We start from the raw sequence: 21,279 nt of genomic DNA on the forward strand, positions 1-21,279 counted from the left end.
TACTCACAGACTACTGTTCCCAGAACAGTAGCCCAGCCAACACATGCCGGATTACCGACACACCACCACACCGCCTCCTGCAGCCTGTTCGGCTGGTACTGATACGATCGTATATGATCGTGGATTATTACTGCTGGCTGGTTTGGTGTGAGAAAAATACTGTTCTGACTGGAAATTTACGATCGTTTATGACCAAGCGAACATGCTGTTGCTTCCTCCCCTCAAACCTTATCCTATCCCCATCTCCCACCTAAGGCACGAGAAAATCCTCGACGCTCTGGAACTGCGGCCTGCGTATACAGGCTCCGTTCGCTGGTCTGAAACTTGGCTGAAACTGGTTGAATTGTTGTGAGAGAAAAACACCGTTCCGGCTGAAAAAACAAGTCGAACAAGCCGAATATGAAGTAAGCCGAACGGAGCCATACTTTGAAAAAAAAACAACTTCATTTTTTTTTTCTGATCTTCTTGCATCTTACTCCACGATTACGACAACAATTATCATATATCACCAATTGCTATTCTCACCTCTGCCCGCGCAATGCGCGGGGGGACTCACTAGTATCCTAAAATTCCCACCATTGTGAGCTTTTTTCCCCCTTTCTTCACAAGGATTAGAGCGTTCTTTGATCATTAAGGGCATGTTTGGTTGGCAATTTTTTTTGCGAAATGCTACTGTAGCATTTCGTTGTTATTTGGCAATTAGTGTCTAATCATAGTCTAATTATGCTTCAAAGATTCGTCTCGTGGATTTCGTCTAAACTGTGTAATTAATTTTATTTTTTATTTATATTTAATGCTTCATGCATGGGTCCAAAGATTCGATGTGACGAAAAATCTTGAAAAATTTAGCAAAATAAAGTGGAACTAAACTGGCTCTAAGTGAAGAGAAAAAAAAATCCCAAGCAAAAGGTCCCAGGCTAAAGGTAGGACCAGGGCGGACCGGCGGCAGTGCAGTGCAAGCTCATGCCTCTTGCCAGGTTCCAAAAAAAAAAGGCTCATGGCCCACCTGGGATCCTTCCACCCCCGCGCATGTCTTGCAACTGCCGCCGGCGCCGTGGCCGTGGGTCGGTCGGCGACTCGGCGTCCCGCGTACGCATGCTTTACAGCAGGTGCGCCGTGCGCCCGTTTGGTCGGCCCTATGCGATGGGCCCCGCATCCTCCAAACCGCAGGTTCCCCAACTGACACGACACGACACGACACGACACGACACAGGGGGACACGGAACTCGCACTGGCATGTGGACCCAAACGTGTGGGGACCCACACCACATAGGCGACGCCGGAAGCCACCGCCAAATAGTCGTCCGGGCCCGCGCCCTCTGCAGCAGCAGCACGCGGCTGCCTGCTAGGGACAACGCGGCAAGGCATTCCTCCCTCGCGGAAATGACACCCTTAGCCCCCCTCGCGAACTTCAGCTTGCCTGGACCAAGCCCACGCGCCGTGGTCTAGTGTGGCGTCGGCCCGGCCTCCCGCGAAGTCCTGCGCCCGTAGAGCCACTGGCTCATGCGCCGAGCCCACCCAAGCTCCCCCCGTCGGCCGTCCACATCACCCCGGGATTCCCACCGCACTCCCTGCACCCTCCTCTGTGGACCGGGACCTCCCGAGGCCGGCTCCAGCCGTCCGTCCGCCCGCCTAGGGATGCGTGTCCCGGCTGGCCCGCCATCCGTGGACCGGGACCACGCGGCGGCGCCGACCGGCTCCCCGCTTCCTCCCTCTTTCTACTCCTCACACGTACTATGCCACGCCCACCCGCACCAACCCGACCCCCGCACCCCACGCTCACACACACAGCACGGGCAGTCCCACTCTCTCTCCCTCTCCCCACGCGAGCGAGACCAGACCACGCGCCGCACCGCCGCAAAGCCCGCCGCCGCGACCCGCGAGAGGGTACGAGCTAGCTCTAGCCTAGCTGCCGGCGCCGGCTGAGATGGACCCGCGCTTCGCGCTGCCGGCCGCGCCGGCGCCGTCCACGGGGGGCGGCTTCGCGCGGGGGCACCACCGGCGGGCGCTCTCGGAGACGTTCCTCCGGTTCCCCGACGCGGACCTGCTCCTGGACCCGGACGGCGACTTCTCCTTCTCCGACCTCGACTTCCCCTCGCTCTCCGACGACTCCCCGGCCGCCTCCGACCCCACCCCTCCGCCCCCGCCGCTGCCGCAGCGACAGCAACAGCAGCAGCAGCAGGCGGCCCCGGCCCCGGCGCCCCGCCCGCCCGGCGGCGGGGCCCACACGCGGAGCCTCTCCCTCGACGCCGCCTTCTTCGAGGGCCTCTCGTTCCAGGGACCCAGCGGGAGCGGGAGCGCCTCGGGTGGGCCTGGGCACAAGAGGAGCGGCTCCATGGATGGGGCCACCTCGCCGTTCGAGGGCGAGTCGGCGCTCTCCGGCGGCCTGCCGGACTACGCCAAGAAGGCCATGCCCGCCGAGAGGATCGCCGAGCTCGCGCTCATCGACCCCAAGCGCGCAAAGAGGTGGGGAATATTTCTGGCATTCGATGCTTCCTAGATAGATCCGGAGGGAGAATCCTTATCCAGCACAGTAATTTAGCGTGCCGAGCAAGGGTACTGAGAATTTAGTACTGATTGCTTCTAATGTTAGTACTGTGCTATCTGTTATGGCATCTGAGCTATCTGCCTCGTTTTAATGACAATGATTGCGCGATTTTTGGGTTCCTGTGGTGCCTCCGAGCTATCGCCTATCCAGGGCTTGTTGATTTGTGCTAAGTTTTCCATGGTCTGTCGTGTAGGATTCTGGCGAACAGGCAGTCTGCAGCGAGGTCAAAGGAGAGAAAGATCAAGTACACTAGTGAACTGGAGAGGAAGGTCCAGACTCTGCAGACGGAGGCCACTACGCTGTCAGCGCAGCTCACCCTGCTCCAGGTATGGGGTTATATTTTGTTTCAAATTCATTTAAGTTCAACGAGAATTGGTGTAGAATTACACCAAAGCAGCTTCATCTTTCTGATAGGCTTTTGGTTGTGTGCTTGTGAAGAAACACACCGATTTCTTCTCTGCGTGTGTGTATGTGCGCCCCCCGCCACCACCCCCCCCCCCCCCCCCCCCCCCCCCCAAGGGGGGGGGGGGGTGCTGTTTTGAGTGAATTAGTTGGTTTGTTTGAAAATTATTCTCATCGAACAATCACTTTGAAGTAGCTTTATTATTTCCACTTTTGCCAGAGCACAGCAGTTTATAAGGAATGTAGCATGCCATGTAACATGAATCGATACTGGGAACTGGGATTGGGCTTTGGTACTTTTGTGACAACTTAGTCATTTCAGTTTGCATTTGTAAGCACTAGCTGCAGAACATGGTTGTTTAGGATTGAAGCAAGTGCAATGAAAAGTACTATATACCTAATTACTGACCATATCTAAATGAATGCACGTGCCAGAAAAGGATGCAGATGTAAGTATGCAACCTATGTCTGAAAAGAAAATATCTCGATATTGCAAACAGCCTATTTTATGTATGGTCATTTATACTTGTGCACAGTGTTTGAATGTATCATATTGTTAGGCGATGTTTGTGTATGGAGAATAAATCGTGACTCAAGTGTGCACTACAATTTGATCTGTTAATGGCAAGTTAGAAAGGCATGGTAAATTGGTTTGCTATTAAGATTCTCAAATCTTTTCAGGAATTTTTATGCAAATTTGCATGGTGTTTACATTTGGGTGCATGGAGGCCATATTTGTATACATTGATATTTAAGATGTAATTAGAGCTTAAGCATTTATTTCCTTTGTGTGCATTTCTGCCTATGGAATTATAGTTGTCGTGGCAAATGGAGTTGGGTAGGATTCAATATTTCAATGTGCCTATTAGTCTTTAGAAGTAAAAGCGGATGTTTGGGGACCGATAGGTCACTACTCACCACGAAAGGGCCATTGATGCTCCATTTCAGAGTATGATTTTGTTTGGGGACCGATAGATCACTACTTTTGTTTAATAGTATACTTTTGCAGGTTTAACATTCCCACTTTAGTAATTTCTGTTTGTGCAGTATTGGAGTAATGTTTCCAATAGTCGTGCACTCTTACTTTATTGATATTTTCATGTTGCTGTTGCATAACCTCCCTTTTGTATGTCTGAGAATATTTGGTAGGGTATTGTTATTGAAGACTGCCAACCAACGACTTATATACCCTTTTCCTATTTCTGGATATGTTTTAACATTTTATGATGCAACCTTTTATTTGTTCTCCGCATATATAACATTGTCATGTCTGACATACTGCGTTTTACTTCAAACCCAGAGGGATACAACTGGTTTAACTACTGAAAACAGAGAGCTCAAGCTTCGGTTGCAGTCCATGGAAGAGCAAGCTAAACTGCGAGATGGTATGTTCTGTTCTTTCTTCGAAACATTTTTAGTTCTCCTGGTTGTCATCATTGATTGCTCTTAAAACACAAAATTCACTGCCAAGATCTTTGGTTATACTGACAAGTTTATTTATCTGTCACTAATGAAATAGAACAGTTCTAATTTCCTAGTTATTTAGGGAATCAGCTCACTGAAATATTTCACTTGCTACCTCACACAGCTTTGAATGAAGCCCTGCGAGAAGAAGTCGAGCGACTTAAGATAGCTGCAGGACAAGTCGGGAACATGTATGGGAACCCCTTCAATGGTGGACTCCAGCAGCAGATTCCATCCTATTTCGCGCAGCAGCAACAGCAGCAGCAGCAGCAGCAGATGTCGTACTTTGGTGGCCACCAGGCTCAGCATCACAATCAAAACCATCGTCACCAGAGTCCATCAAATGGGGGGCAGTCGCTCAGTGGTCAGTCCCTAAACGACTCCATGGATTTCATTTGAGGACAATATCAGGGCCAATATTACGCCATATACCAACTGCAGTTCAGCACTGTAAAGATAGCTAATGTACAATGTATGCATATGCCTCATTGGTAGTGTGGTTAGCTCTTCTTTGTATCATCATTAATCTGAAAGTGGCTCCTGTATGTCAAAATGCTGTTTGTTTTCTTCTTTGTTGATTTCTGGAGTAACGTGTTAGACTGAACTAACTACCTTTAACAATTTATGTAAATGTTTAGCTTTTTTTTCATGGTGGATGGCTGTTGTTACCTTTCATTGTTGTGCTACACTGTGCCCCTTCACTGTCTCGGGTTTCTGCGTTCTATAGCTACTATGTAGCGTAGCATGGGATTCAGTTAGTTTGCAAGGCGATAACGTGAAATTAGCGGTAGCATGTCAAGCCTTGATCAAGTAATAGTGGCAAGAGACACGATGACTGGAATATGATGGCCCATATAGGTCACCAATGATTGCTCCCTCGAATCACAAAAGAAAAGTGTTTTGCATATTATTACACTGTAGGTAAAACCGAATCACAAAAGAAAAGTGTTTTGCATATTATTACACTGTATGTAAAACCACATGTTACCCGTTTGCTTCGCTAAGAAGTCATGTTGTAAGTACTGTTCGTTGATTTATTGTGAGAGAAAAATATTGTTCGTTTGCTAAAAAAGTACGACTCATAAGCTTCAGCTTGTTTGGTTGACTGGTTCATATCGTTGCTGGTTCGTGAAGAAGTACTGTTGGCTAGTTTGTGTGAGAGAAAAATACTGTTTCAGCTGAAAATTTATGATCGTTTACGACAAGCCACAGCCAAACGAACAGGCTGAAGATAAGCGAACTTGGTGGAGTTTAAAAGATTTGACCATTCTTAAACACCAGCGAGTGATAAGAAAAACGGTTTTACCTAAGGCAGTAGCATACTAGCTCAAAGGCAAGATATACTACTTTGCCCCGACCTCACCGTTCAGGTAGGTTGGTGGCTTGTCTCTCTCAGTCATTTGACAAATCAGAAACAGCATCCTGGACCTGGAGGTCGATGGGTTGTGAATATGACAATGCTCCTTCTCACATCTCACCTTTCTTTCTCGTTTGACACTCCTCACATCTCACCTTTCTGTAACGATAGTAGACCTTTAACCTTGAATTTGGACAAAACTATCTATTTTCACAAAATGAGTGAACAATTGCACTTTTATATATATATATATATATATATATATATATATATATATATATATATATATATATATATATATATATATATATATATATATATAGGGAGAGGCTATTCAGTAGCCGGCTACAAAATAAGTTATTCTGTAGCCACCTCCATTTACTATAATTTTATATACTAATTTACCATAATATAAATACATATTTACGATAGTTGGGTTACTATAACACATGGGGATATTTACCATAACGTTATATTAAACCACTTAGTAAGGAGTTACTATAATCTCGTAAAATAACATAGTAATTATCGTAACTCAAAGTGGCTACAGAATAAGTTATTCTGTAGCCAGCTACAGGATAGTAGTTCTATTATATATATATATATATATATATATATATATATATATATATATATATATATATATATATATATATATATATATATATATATATAGGGAGAGGCTATTCAGTAGCCGGCTACAAAATAAGTTATTCTGTAGCCACCTCTATTTACTATAATTTTATATACTAATTTACCATAATATAAATACATATTTACGATAGTTGGGTTACTATAACACATGGGGATATTTACCATAACGTTATATTAAACCACTTAGTAAGGAGTTACTATAATCTCGTAAAATAACATAGTAATTATCGTAACTCAAAGTGGCTACAGAATAAGTTATTCTGTAGCCAGCTACAGGATAGTAGTTCTATATATAGGGAGAGGCATGCTCAAAGGGGGCACTTCTGTTTGTTCTTCGGTTGCTATCGGTAACCACATTCTTTTGTCTCATGTTACTTTATAAGTTGTATTTATTACAAAACAAAACCATAGTGGTGTCTCGAATGAGGTTTTTATGCAATGAATTTTTGGATATAGGATTACCACCCCCATATAAGAGCAGCTGATGCCTGCTAGTTTTTAGGTGAAAAGTATCATTGCCATTTGCCAATGCTGGATGATTTTTCGCTTAAAGGTTTCTTAGTAAAAGTTTCATAAGGGAAGTGTGGAACATGTTACTTGTGCTAATTAACCTAGAAACTGACTAACAGCTTTAGTAGGTTCAATATAGCACCAGCACTAACAGGAATTCCTGAATTTCCCCCTGTGTTAGTATCGGCCATGACACAGTAACCAATATCATAGCGTGATCTGAAATTTCACCATACGTATGTGCTTTTGAGGAACAGCACTACAACAGGCTCCTTTTTCTATTAGGGCGTGTTTAGTTCGCGAAATAAAAATTTTTGGATGTCATGTCAGATGTTTCGGGGATGTCGGAAGGGGTTTTCAGATACTAATAAAAAAACTAATTACATAGCTCACCTGGAAACTGCGAGACGAATTTATTAAGCATAATTAATCCATCATTAGCGCATGCTGGTTACTGTAGCACTTATGGCTAATCACGGCCTAATTAGGCTTAAAACATTCGTCTCGCGATTTTCAACCAAACTGTGCAATTAGTTTTTTTTCGTCTATATTTAATACTCCATACATGTGCCGCAAGATTCGATGTGATATTTTGGAGTGAAAATTTTTGGAAACTAAACAGGGCCTTAGTAATGTGATTTCACTATCACACTGGATGGCACACCATTAAGGAGGGCACTTGTTTTTGAAGTGCAGGTGGAGAAATCAAAGGCAATATAGTAAACAAAAGTCCATGCTTTCTCTAATAATATCTTTTCATTGCATTAGCTGTTCAGAATGAGTGCACTGACCCTCATCATGTTGGCGCAGGATCACAGGTTAGGATGGCAAAGCAGTACGAAGCAAAGGCCATGTTGTATTTATGGCAAACATGTCACTACAGCATTTTTCTATTTTCTTTTGCAGCTTCCAAAGCCTTATTTCCTACTCATGCATTGAATTTGTTAGGATGATCAAATCGATCATCTAGCTTTTTTTTTATCGAGCTATGCTGGAAATCTGTGTGCCATTTCATTAAGAATCGATTGTATAGCTTGCTAGATCATTGAAAAGAATCATCTAGCTTACTAAGTATTATTAGCTTCTTGTAAGTTCCATTGCTGCAATTTAGCCTTCTTGTTTCGTGCAATCTTAATGAATTCGCTTTCTGAATCTAGTGGCTGTAAGGAGTGATTGAAACTGTCTTTCACTTTCAGAGCTCATTAAGTCATTATACTCCTGCTGTTTTCTATGTCAACTTGCCTGCTGCTCAATACTTTGCATCTTTAAGTGCCTGTCCTTCAGATTAATGGTACAGATATCATACGGTGCCAGATTGCTGTATTACGCATTTATGCTTCAGGTATTCTTTTTGGGCTTTCTTCTTTTGAAAATTAATTGGAAGTGTGGTACCCATTCCAAAAGGTGAGGGGACTGAGCTGGACCTAGGACTCAAATCCAGCTACGTTGACAGAAGCTCTAGCACTCCTACAAGGAGATGAGCACCATAGCTATGAAATAGATGGCAACAGGTTATTGTGCCGTCACATTTTCCTTCGTACATGGCGCATCCTGCATTTCCCCTCAAGAACTCTATGCTCTCCACTAAAATTTTTCTGCCAGTCACATTTTGACAAGTGTTCGAAGAACCATATCAAGTCATGTTTTTTTTTTAATATGGAAATCTCTACTAAATTCTTCTAATTATTTGTTCCTGTGATCATCATGGTGGCGCCTGCCCTGGGAGAACCAGACAACTAGGTTTGTATATATCATATAAAATTGTTTCAATATGATGATTCCATGACTTTCAATCAGAATCATTGGTCTGGTGGAATCATTGGTCCAGGTTTGCATTTATGATTTTTTGGGTTCACTAAAATAATGTTTCGCTTCTTTCTCTGGTACCATTAGAATGGAACCAAGGTCTCCATCAGCCGGCCTTGACTCATTTGATGTCATGGTAGAGTATTTCATAAGCATGGTAAACAGTCAAAACTATACTACATGGAGTCTGCAGTCATAAATTTCTTTTCTCGGTTTCAAGATAATTACTGCCATGCTCTATAAATAATGGTATCATGAAAGTCTTTGTTATGGATATTACTTTTTCTTCCGAATTTACTGGTCTATAAACTTGTATCATGGATTTGTTAGATAATATACTGTTACCTTGTGTGAACACAAGGGAAGGCGGTGCCGAAAGGCCCCCTACTGTGATACTGTAGCCGCTGCAGGTGCAGGCACTGCATGGCTCACCTACAGCACTGTAGCCACATGCAGAGGCAGGCGCAGAGTCAGCCATGTATGTTATCTAGTCACTGTTGCAGCAGGGCAGCTGTACTGGGACTAGATGGATAGAGTTGTATAAATAGACTACCACGGCAACTCAGTAAAGAGAGTTTATATTTGTCATCTTCCATACAGGGCTTCGGTCAACGCTGGTGTCTTGTACTGTGTGTGTATGCTCTGTTCTCCCTTCTTCTTCAAGCTCTAGCCATAGTGCGTGGGGACGGACAACGCTTATTCGTGGTCGGCACGGCTAGTGGGTGCTCGGCAACACTAGCGGGTGCTCGGCAAGACTGGTGAGTGGTTCACTCACCTGAGCCGGTGATCCTGTGGGCCAACAAGTGGTATCAGAGCCGTACAAATGCCGCCGCTAGACTAACCGCTGGCGATGACAGGCGGTTCGGAGATGGGCGACAGCAGTGGCACTGCTATGGCTGCCCAGCCACGACCGGAGGTCATTGTTCGCACGGTGCGGAAGGTCAGCGGCACCAGTTGGCCGACGCTGACTCGCACCAACTATGGAGAGTGGTCGGTGACCATGAAGGTCAAGCTCAGAGCCCAGCGGCTCTGGAATATTGTTGACAAGGGCACCGACAATCAGGAGGATGACATATCAGCATTGGAGGCTATCCTCGCTGCTGTACCGGCGGAGTATAGGGAGCCATTGGGGGTGAAGAGCTCGGCTAAGGAGGCGTGACAGGCTATTGCGGCGATGCGCGTCGGTTCCGACCGCACAAAGAAGGCGATGACCCAGCTTCTAAAGCAGGAGTACGCCAACCTCAAGTTTAAGGATGGTGAAACAGTGGAGGACTTCTCCCTCCGCCGGTAGACGCTCATCAGCAAGCTGAAGAGCCACAACGTCACCATCGACGAAGAGGAGGTAGTCTCCAAGTACCTCCACTCTATGCCGGCAAAGTACATCCAGATCGCTCTCTCCATAGAGACGATGCTGGACTTGTCCATCCTCACCATTGAGGATGTGACAGGCCGTCTGTGGGTGGTGGACAAGTGCTTGGAGCAGGTGACAGCAACAAAGGACAGCGGAAAACTCCTACTGACGGAAGAGGAGTGGGCTGCTTGGAGAAACTCCGAGAAGGCAGCCTCCTCCAGCTGCGGTGGCGATGACAAGCACCGCGGTAAGGCTTCTTCAGAGAAGAAGAAGCAGGTCGACCCCAACTCCTGTCGGTGCTGCGGAAAGATGGGCCATTGGGCACAGGAGTGCCCAAATCGCAAGCAGGAGAAGAAGGCTAAAGCTCATCTGGCGCAAGCTGATGATGAGGATGAGGCCACTATCCTGATGGCGATGTTTTGTGCACTGCATGACGTCGAGGCCGAGGAGAAGGAAGAGGCGACGACGGTGGAAGGACCTAGGAAGGCCCTGAAGACTGTCAACCTCGACGAACCACACACCTAAGTCCATCTCGGACGTGTGGGCGTCGACCAGGAGCAGTTGTGGTATCTGGACTTCGGTGCCAACAACCACATGACGGGCTCCAAGGCATCCTTCTCCGAGCTCGACGATGATGTTACCGGTATGGTGAAGTGTGGTGACGGCTCAATGGTGGCTATCCAAGGGCGCGACACCATCATCTTCAGGTGCCAGAATGAGGAGCACCACATGCTAACGGATGTATATTACATTCTACAGCTACATTCGAGCATCATCAGCATTGGTCAGCTAGATGAGCGCGGTAGTGAGGTACTAATCAAGGACGGAGTCCTTAGGATTAGGGACCGGGAGCAGCGACTTCTCGCCAAGGTGAAGAGGTCCCTGAACTAGTTGTACCTGCTTGACCTAAAGGTAGACCAGCCGGTGTGCCTAGCGGCAAGGCACTCTGAGGAACCGTGGATGTGGCATGCCCGGTTTGGACATCTCAGCTTTGATGTGCTAGGTCGGCTAGAGAAGATGGTCGAGGGCTACCCCACATCAAGCACGAAGGTGAGCTATGTGACAGCTGCCTGGTCAGCAAGCAGAGGAGGCTACCTTTCCCAAGGCAGCCAAGTATCGCATGAAGGACGCTCTTGAGCTCGTCCACGGTGACCTCTACGGGCCGATCACGCCTGATACAAATGGTGGTCGATGGTACTTCCTCCTACTCGTAGATGATTGCAGTTGCTACATGTGGCTACAACTCTTGACGAGCAAGGACGAAGCGGCGGCGGCGATCAAGAAGTTCAAGACGCGCGCGGAGGCCAAGAGCGGCAAGAAGCTCCACGTGCTGAGGACTAATCGCGGCGGTGAATTCACTTCGATGGAGTTCACTGCGTACTGCGCGGATCAGGATGTGGGGCAACACCACACCGCGCCGTACTCGCCACAACAGAATGGTGTGGTGGAACGACGGAATTAGACGGTGGTCGGCATGGCCCGATCCATGATGAAGGCCAAGGGCATGCCGGTAAGGTTCTGGGAGGAGGCGGTGACCACGGAGGTGTTCATCCTCAACCACGCTCCGACCAAAGCCCTAACAGGCAAGATGCCGTTCGAAGCTTGGTATGGGCACAAGCCGAGCGTGTCCTTCGTCCGGACATTCGGCTGCATCACCCACATCAGGAAGACAAAGCCAAACCTCACCAAGCTGGAAGACAGGAGCACACCGATGGTGTTCCTAGGCTACACAAAGGGTACCAAGGTGTATCGGCTCTATGACCCACGTGAAGACAAGGTGCTTGTCTCATGCGACGTCATGTTCGATGAAGAGGCAGCTTGGGACTGGACCAGTCCGAGCATGGGGGAAGCTAGCGGCTTCACCAACACCTTCGTCATCGAGTACTTGGTCATCCATGGTGGTGGAGATGCTGGGGAAGAGGTGCCGAGCACTCTGGGAGGAGCTCCGAGCACTCCAGCGGTAGAGCCGAGCACTCCTGGGGCAGTGCCAAGCACTTCGGGAGGGATGCCGAGCACTCAGAGAAGAGTGCCGAGCACTCCTGGAGGGATGCCGAGCATGCCAGGAGTGGTGTCGGGAGGTTCTGCAGTGGTGGCGACCACTTTAGGACAGATGCCGAGCACTCCCATGATGGAGCCAAGACGTCTTGCAATGGTGCCAACCACTCCAAGACTGAGGCTATGCACTCCTACAGTGTGGCCAAACACTACAGGAGTAATGACGAGCTGTCCAGAAGTACTACTGAGCACTGCAACTAGGGTGCCGAGCACTCAAGGTGCTATGCCGAGCACTCTAGCGGAACAGGGAACTCTGTCAACACTGATTGAGTTCGCCTCACCTCCAAGTGACATCACTGAGTTTGTGGATGCCTTCCACGAAGGTGAGGAGGTGCGGTTCCGTAGGCCAGACAACATCGTCGGTGACATAGGACCCTCAGGACTAGCTGGTCGGCTGCTCAATGACGCAGAGCTGCTGCTGGTTAGTGTAGAGGAACCACCCATGTTCACGCTGGCCGATCGGGACGAAAACTGACGACGGGCGATGCTGGAGGAGATGAAGGCGATCGAGGAAAACGAGACATGGCAGCTCGTCGATCCACCTCCAGGATACCGTCCGATCAGTCTGAAGTGGGTGTACAAGGTCAAACGGGAGGAGCTCGGCACCATTGTCAAGCACAAGGCGCGTCTCGTCGCCCGAGGCTTTGTACAGCGCGAGGGCATAGACTTCGAGGGGGTCTTTGCACTAGTAGCGCGCATGGAGTCGGTCCATTTGCTACTAACCTTGGCAGCAGTAAAGGACTAGCGTGTCCATCATTTGGACGTTAAATCGGCCTTTCTCCATGGCGAACTGGTGGAGACGGTCTTCGTCAGGCAACCTCTAGGTTTCACCGTCAAGGGAGAGGACCACAGGGTGCTCCGACTGCGCAAGGCGCTATACGGGCTGTGGCAGGCCCCTCGAGCATGGAACGCCAAGCTTGACGCCACACTGGGCGAGCTTGGGTTTCAAAGGTGCGCAATCGAGCACGCGCTCTACACGCGGCGACGGGGGAAGGAGGAGATCGTCGTCGGCATGTATGTGGATGACTTGATCATCACCGGCGTGCGCACGGAGGACATCAATAGCTTCAAGCACGAGATGGCGGCTCGTTTTCAAATGAGCGATCTCGGCGCACTCTCCTACTACCTCGGCATCGAGGTGAGACAGGAGAAGGAGGAACTCACGCTTGGTCAGAGCGCGTATGCCTCCAAGCTGTTGGAGAGAAGCGGCATGGCTGAGTGCAAGCCATGCGTGACTCTAATGGAGGAGCAACTGAAACTGATGAAGGCCACCACCGCGGCGAAGATGGATGCAACACTCTACCGGAGCATCATCGGCGGTCTGCGCTATCTAGTCCACACGAGGCCGGACATTGCGTTCGCCATGGGCTACGTCAGTCGCTTCATGGAGGATCCTAGAGAGGATCATTGGGCTATGGTGAAGCGGCTACTGCGCTACGTCAAGGGGATGGTGGATCATGGGATCATCTTCCCAAAGACTGATGGGAGTGGGCAGCAGCTCACTGTGTTCAGCAATGCAGATATGGTGGGGGACATCGACGGACGACAGAGCACCTCTGGCGTGCTCGTCTTCCTCGGGTCGGCCCCAATTTTATGGTTGTCGCTGAAACAGAAGGTGGTGGCGCTATCTACGTGCGAGGCAGAGTACGTAGCGGTGGCCACAGCGGCGTGCCAAGTTGTGTGGCTGCGCCGGCTGCTGGGTGAGCTGATCGGTGTGGAAGCTCACCCACCCGCACTGATGGTGGACAACCAGCCCGCCATCGTCCTCGCGAAGAATCCGATTCTACACGACCGAAGTAAACACATCGACGTGAAGTTCCACTTCCTCAGGGACTATGCCGATGGAGGGCAGATCATCATCGAGTTCGTCGAAACTAGTCGGCAACTCGCGGACGTCCTCACCAAGCCGCTCGGACGTCTTCGACTCGCGGAGTTGAAGGAGATGATCGGCATGGAGGGGGTATAAGGGTTAGCAGTAGGATTAGGGAAAGATTGTTAGATAATCTACTGCTACCTTTTGTGAACACAATAAGGGAAGGTGGCGCCGAAAGGCCCCCTGCTATGATACTGTAGCGCTGTAGGTGCAGGCGCCGCATGGCTCACCTGCAGCACTGTAGCCACATGCAGAGGCCGACGCAGAGTCAGCCCTGTATGTTATCTAGTTACTGTTGCAGCAGGACAGCTGTACTGGGACTAGATGGATAGAGTTGTATAAATAGACTACCACGACAATTCAGTAAAGAGAGTTCAGATTTGCCATCTCCCATACAGGGCTTCGGCCAACGCTGGTGTCTTGTACTGTGTGTATGCTCTGTTCTCCCTTCTTCTTCAAGCTCTAGCCATAGTGCGTGGGGACGGACAACGCTTATTCGTGGTCGGCACGGCTAGTGGGTGCTCGGCAACACTAGCGGGTGCTCGGCAAGACTGGTGAGTGGTTCACTCACCTGAGCCGGTGATCCTGTGGGCCAACAGGATTTCCTCCTGGTTTGGTTAATGGCTGTGGCAACTGCAGTAAGATTCTTCCCTTCTTCACTGACAAAACAAATTATGAAATTCATGTGCATAACTTGCATATGTTCTAAGCTGCCAAGAATGTTTTGTTATAAAAGAATAAATACTTCCCTTTCCAACTGTTCATGTTTGTTTTATTGTACTTTGATATCCCTATTGTTCTGGTTAATCATGACAACAAAGCTAATACATGGTGATAAACAATGCATGGGAGTACTGACACAGGGCTAATCACAAGGTACCCCTTGTTGACGTCTTGGATGATGACATCTCAGCTTGTCCTCTAATGGCATCCATTTCTGTGCCGCTCGTTAAGTAAGCAAGAAACTGTTTCTTTTATTGTTCCAGTTTACAATCATCACTAACGTCGTTTGTGGTTTTTACATCTGGGCCTCTTTATTCGATCTTACCTCGGTATACTGCTCACAATAATCTCAGCATGTAAATTATATTGCAGATTTTCAGTCATCACTAACGTTTGGAGCTAACTGTAATTGAAAATTACCAGGGAGAAGAGTTCCAGTGCAGATTGATGTGAAAAACGAGAGGTAGCTAGCTTGGAACCAAGAATATCTCAGTGGCCCACATTTGTTCTGCGTGAGTTCCCTTTCTGCATCAACTCTACCCCTGCAGACAAACAGCATTGTTCCCTTCCAGTTACATTCTATTGGCTACCTCTCCTGCATCTCTCTTAAAAATTGATGTGGTGTTAGAATCAATGCTGTACCAACTACATTATGTAACTGCAAAGAGTTTAATATTAATTTGCAACATCAGTACTGTATGGCTGGTGACACTTGCACATAAAAGAATTGGGCATGGAAGCCGGTTCGTGTCTTTCGCTTATTGGCCAATCAGTATAAACTGGACACAGCCAGAGGCATAAGAAAGTAAATGTGCTTGGCGTGATCGTAAGTATTTTCTCCATAAAAATCTAGCCTTGAGTAAATTTGCTGTCTTCTAGACTAGAACATTAATTCTGGAGCTGACTGAAGAATATCTACTTAGTCAGTGCAGTTCTCCAAAACCCCAGACTCCATATCAGACTGGTAAAATCTGCAATGGCATGTGTGGAGTTTAACTAGATGTCTAGATCACAAGTCTCTTCTTATGGTTGCTGGTTTGCTTTGGATAATTATCAACATTACCACTTGTCATGGCTGTTGCAAGATGCATGGAATACATCCTGCATATGATTCAGAACCTTATCACATGGAATACATCCTGCATATGATGCAGGAAGCATTCCACGAACTTATTTCTGTTTCACTCTGATTGAACAGGAAAATGACACAGTAGTGACACATCATCCATCATCTGAAGTCGCTACAGAGTTGTACAAAAACCACACATCTTGTGTAGATCAATGCCCCAATTTGGGGGGTTCCAAGGTGAGACAAATTAGCTTACACAATCCATGAAGGTCCACATATAAAATTCCATCCTCTTGAGAAATGGTCCTAACCCTCTTCTGTCCTCATTGTGTACATAAGCTGTATGAAACCACAGGAGTTCTTCCTGAGGACAGCAACCAGATGGAGACCATGTCATACTCATACCTTTGCTCACCTCTCATCCCCTTCCCCACACATCATGAGGAGAGCAGCTACCTCCTGTGGTCTCCTCAGGTACTGATCCCCCTTGAGAATGGCAACATGTGCAATACCGATGCCGATCCTTCCCCTGATCATCATCATCAGCAAGATCATGAGCTAATGAACATGCTGATCCAAGAAGCCAATGTCTTGCTGCTTCAAGATGAGTTCTCCAATGGTGATCCATCATTGGACGGTTCCGATCAGAGGTTGGGACGGCAAGAAAATGGCAGCTTGCTGTTGGGAGTCCAGGAGGAGTTCATGGAGGAGAGCAGTTTAGGCGACCTTCTCGTCGCCGGGGCCAGGGCAGTCGAGTCCAGGGACTCGATCAGCGCCTCGGCCATCTTGTCGAGGATCGATGCAGCACCGGTCAGCTCATCTGACCATCTGGCTTGCTACTTCGCCCGGGGCCTGCGGTCCCGGATCTCCATCGAATGCCGGCCGACTCTTGATGCACCAGCGCCGGGGAACCGGATGCCGGCGTACCGGATGCTGCAGGAGCTGTCGCCGTTCATCAAGTTCGCCCACTTCACCGCCAACCAGGCCATCCTGGAAGCCACCGCGGACGACCCGGCCGTCCACGTGGTGGACCTCAACGTCGGCGAGGGCGTCCAGTGGGCGTCGCTCATGTCGGACCTCGCCGGCCACGGCTGCCGCAAGCCGTTCCGCCTCACGGAAGCTTTCGTCACGGCCGACGCCGGCGCCGGCGCGCACCGCATGGCGGCCACCGCACGGCGGCTCTCGGAGTTCGCCACGTCGCTCGGCGTCCCCTTCCAGTACAGCTCCCTCCACGTACTCAGCGACGAGGACCTGCACGGCTTCGCGACGAGCTGCTGCAACGGTGGCTCCTCGTCCTCAGTGATCGTCTCGTGCGACACGACGGATCAGCCTTACAGCTCGCTGACCAGGCTGCAGCTGCTGCTCGCCGGCAGCGTCGCCAGGATCCTCCGGCCAAAGCTGGTGATCACGACAGAGGAGGAGCTCTTCAGGATGGGCCGAAACCCCGCCTCCTTCACGGAGTTCTTCCGGGAGGCGCTGCTCCACTTTGGCGCGGTGCTGGAGTCCCTGGCGAGCTGCTTCCGCGACGGCGGCTACGGCGCGTGCCTGGCGCTCGTGGAGAAGGAGGAGCTGGGGCCGAGGATCCAGGACGCCGTGGGGCAGTACCTGTGCGGGCCTGTGACAGGTGGGGCCTGCAGCGTGGAGCTGGCGGGGTTTAGGGCTTGCGAGATGAGCAGCTTCAGCGTCGCGCAGGGCAGGATGCTGGCTGGGCTCTTCAGCAGAGGGTTTGGGGTTGTCCATGGCGAGGGCAGGCTTGCGTTGTGCTGGAAATCTTGGCCTTTGACCTCGGTGTCTGTCTGGAGTCCTGTGTGAAAAAAAGCATAAAGATACTACTATATGAATGGTCAGCGTGTCTTTATTTTGTTCTCGAATGCAAACAAAAATCTATTAAAGTCTGCAGTGGGAAATACTAAATCTAGCCATTTTTTAAACTAAAGTTCTAGACATTTTGATGTGGCCATCCACACCTAATCTCCTATGTATAGCTGACTCGAATAAAAAACAAGGCCCCGTTCGGCTTACTGAATCTTGACTGAAATTGACTAAAATACATTGTTCTGGCTGAATTATTGTGAGAGAAAAATACTGTTCTGATTGAAAATACAAGCTAAACAAGCCGGTTTCTGGGTAAGCCGAATGGAGCCGAAGTTTTTAATTGACTGGAGACGGGGTTTTTAATTGCTCTAGGCACACCCGAAAAATAAAACCGCGCGCTCTCATCCATTGTCAACATGAGCCAGGAGTGCATCCACTAGAACAGCTCGAGGGTTTAAGCCCCTCCCCCTCCCACTACACTATGACACACGTTTGCCTACAGCTGGTAAAAGGTGAGTTTCAACTACACAGACATATCACTTCACACACACACACAGACTATAGCCCAATGGGAAGAAGAAAATAGAGGGAGGAAAATATATGGAAGCTGGCCATGCTTGGCCTTGGTTTGCGGCCAACACTGCTAGTGTGGGCTTTGTTAAGACTACCTCTTTCATTCATTTTTCTGCACTCATGGCCAAATCTTGAAGGGAACCTTCCTTAGAAACCTCGCACCCAAGTTGTTATTACTAGTTAAGTACAGCGTTCAGTAATATAAAATATAAAGAAATGTAAGTATGTATTTAGCAAAACCTAAATTTTAATAAATGTGTTCCAATACGATAGGCAATCAAGTTTAGATTAAACAAAATATTTTATTCTAATGTGTTTTGGAGATTTTATTATTTGTATTTTTCTTGATATAAATATAGATATTAAATTATATATTAAGTAGAAAATTATGTTTATTTATTGGATATATTATGGGTTTGGCCCGTATAATATTTAATAAATCAAATAAAACTCTATGGTACGTAACATTAAGCGTTGTATGGTTTAATACCGTATGAGATTTTGACTGAATGTTTACTCAACTTATATGGTTAGAAATTATCCATCTTAATTGAGAAGCTGAGAAAAGGACAAAGGGGTGACACACGCGCGCGCCGCCGCCGCCGGGGCCGAGGCGAGCGTGGCCAGTCTTTTGCCCACTTAAATCCACTTTCTGCTTTCCGTCTCCTGAGATTCTCCGCTGCCTTTCTCCCTTCCCGTCGCAGCCATATATTCGTAGTCCTCTGTCAGTCCTTCCCTAATCCGCAACCGCTCTCGAGAGATACCACATCTCAGCAGCCCTCTAGCTTTCCCGTCCCGTACCTCTGCGCGCACGGAGTAGCAGGAGAGCAGGTGCCTCTGGAACCCTCGTTCGCCTGAGAACCTTGCACGGGGTGAGCGGCGATTAGGTTTTTGGGGAGCAATCCGCAACTGCTCGTCCACGTATGTGTTCTTCCTGGTGGTGATCGCTCTCAGAACCCGTCCTCTTCCCGGTGATTGCTTGCGGAACAGCAAAGCGTCTTCTTCCTGGTGACTGTTCGTGAGACTGCACTGTGAACATCTTCCTGCATCGACTACGGTCCACGACTTCGAGCAACGCACTATGTCGACTAGTGCGAATGGAGCCTCCGATGCCTTCGGCATAGGACCCTCCGCTGGGTACAATCTAATCTCTGTGATTATTGTACTTTGCGTTCTTACTGTATCGATCTGTATGTTATGTCTGCATATTGTAGCGTTCATTAGAGATATACACATGCACATATATGACGTCATGAACTTGCTGATGTTATATTTTTGGATTAAATTAACCATGAAAATGCTTAAATTTCTAACAATCAAAAAACCTAATTTTAGGCAATTTTCTATTGGTGGTTTTGCTGCTGCTTTGAAGCCAAATAATTTTGATGGCAAGAATTTCATGATATGGCGTGCCAAGATGGTATTATGGTTGACTGCGATGAACTGCTATCACGCTGTACAGGGAAAGCCTGAACAGTTTACTCCTGAGGAGCAAAAGTTCTTGGCTGCCAATAACCTGTTTCGAGGTGCCGTGATTAGTGCACTTCATCCTAAATATGAGAAAAACTACATATCTTGCACATCAGGCAAAGAGTTATGGGATGCTCTTGAGGCAAAGTTTAGAGTTTCTGATGCTGGTAGTGAGCTGTACCTTATGGAGCAGCTGTATGACTATAAAAGGGTTGAAAACTGTTCTGTAGTCGAACAGGCTCATGAGATACATGTGCTAGCAAAGGAACTAGAACGTTTTCCATGTTTGTTGCCCGGCAAGTTTGTAGCTGGCGGTATAATCGCTAAGCTGCCACCTTCTTGGAGGAATTTTGCTACTTCTCTAAAACACAAGAGACAAAAGTTCAGCGTGGCTGAACTTATTGGATCTCTTGATGTTGAGAAGAGGGTGAGAGCAAAAGACAACGGTGGAAAAAGAGTTGAGTCTTTCGCTGCCAATATGGTGCAGAAGAAAACTTATTTGCATCTCGTAATAAAAATAAGAAGAACATACAAGAGAACAACAATGCAAAGCCTAAGCAAACTGCACAGTTTAAGAAGAAAAACAACAAGAAAGGTGGAGGTTGCTTTGTTCGCGGGAGTGATGAGCATTGGGCAAGTGAGTGCCTAGACCGCAAATATAAGCAAGAAAAGAAATCAACAAACGTGGTGATTAGCGAGACTGAAGGAGGAACATCTGGGCTGGTAGGACTGGAGCCTTGCTGATGGGAAATGGTTCGCATGCGCATGTTTTTTGTGCTGGTATGGTCATTCTGAAGTTTACTTCAGGAAAGATGGTGCTATTAAAAAACATGCAACATGTCCCCTCTATCAAGAAGAATCTTGTTAGTTGTTCTCAGATGTGTCATGATGGCTTTAAAATTGTGCTTGAGTCCAATAAATGTGTTATGTCGAGACATGGAATATTTATTGGAAAATGTTATGATTGTGGAGGCTTGTTCCGCTTATCTTTGCTTGATGATGTGTGTAATAAAGTGGTGAACAATGTTAATGTTTCAGATGAGTCAAATACATGGCATTCATGACTTTGTCACATTAATTTTGGCTGTCTCACGCGGCTTGTAAATCCGAATTTAATTCTAAAATTTAACTTAGTCAAAGATTCCAAGTGCCAAGTGTGTTTGTAATCGAAGCAACCGCGCAAGCCTCACAAGGCTGTTGAGGCGAGGAACTTGGCACCATTAGAACTCGTTCATTTTGATTTATGCGAAATGAATGCGAATTAACTAAAGGCGGTAGACGATACTTCATGACATTTATAGATGATTATACTAGATCTTGCTACGTGTATTTATTGAAAACTAAAGATGAAGCGTTGTATTATTTTAAAGTCTATAAAGCTGAGGTAGAAAATCAACTTGAGAAGAAAATCAAGCGTTTGTGGTCTGATCGCAGGAGAGAATATTTCTCAAATGAATTTTCTGAGTTTTGCGCGGTGCATGAAATTATTCATGAGAGGACGCCACCATACTCACCACAGTCCAATGGGATTGCAGAGAGAAAGAACCGCACTCTAACTAATTTGGTTAATGCCATGTTAGAGACTACAGGACTATCTAAGGAATGGTGG

At 47.7% G+C, this 21,279-nt stretch overlaps 3 protein-coding genes across 5 annotated transcripts; all 3 read left to right on the top strand.

Moving 5' to 3' along the window:
• The first annotated feature begins 1,736 nt into the window (after positions 1-1,736).
• On the top strand, positions 1,737-5,084 carry LOC136505119 (transcription factor VIP1-like). Of its 3 annotated transcripts, none has more exons than XM_066500216.1 (4): positions 1,737-2,466; positions 2,742-2,874; positions 4,251-4,335; positions 4,470-4,679. In XM_066500216.1, exons 1-4 carry the CDS (start codon positions 1,928-1,930, stop codon positions 4,478-4,480), a joined length of 768 nt encoding a protein of 255 aa, XP_066356313.1. In that variant the 5' UTR covers positions 1,737-1,927; the 3' UTR covers positions 4,481-4,679. The 3 variants fall into 3 exon arrangements, with proteins under 3 accessions (XP_066356313.1, XP_066356312.1, XP_066356311.1); XM_066500215.1 differs by having other exon boundaries at positions 4,475-4,679; XM_066500214.1 differs by having other exon boundaries at positions 1,738-2,466; positions 4,539-5,084.
• Positions 5,085-13,357: 8,273 nt separating this feature from the next.
• On the top strand, positions 13,358-15,191 carry LOC136503176 (uncharacterized mitochondrial protein AtMg00810-like). The gene is made up of 2 exons (XM_066498335.1): positions 13,358-13,743; positions 15,167-15,191. Exons 1-2 carry the CDS (start codon positions 13,358-13,360, stop codon positions 15,189-15,191), a joined length of 411 nt encoding a protein of 136 aa, XP_066354432.1.
• A 1,002-nt stretch (positions 15,192-16,193) lies between these two features.
• On the top strand, positions 16,194-17,624 carry LOC136504800 (protein NODULATION SIGNALING PATHWAY 2-like). Its single transcript, XM_066499806.1, has one exon. The coding sequence runs from the start codon at positions 16,194-16,196 to the stop codon at positions 17,622-17,624; it is 1,431 nt and encodes a 476-aa protein (XP_066355903.1).
• The last annotated feature ends 3,655 nt before the right edge of the window (positions 17,625-21,279 follow it).

The sequence above is a fragment of the Miscanthus floridulus genome, chromosome 14 (assembly GCF_019320115.1).
Source record: "Miscanthus floridulus cultivar M001 chromosome 14, ASM1932011v1, whole genome shotgun sequence".
In the NCBI taxonomy this organism is placed as follows: domain Eukaryota; kingdom Viridiplantae; phylum Streptophyta; class Magnoliopsida; order Poales; family Poaceae; genus Miscanthus; species Miscanthus floridulus.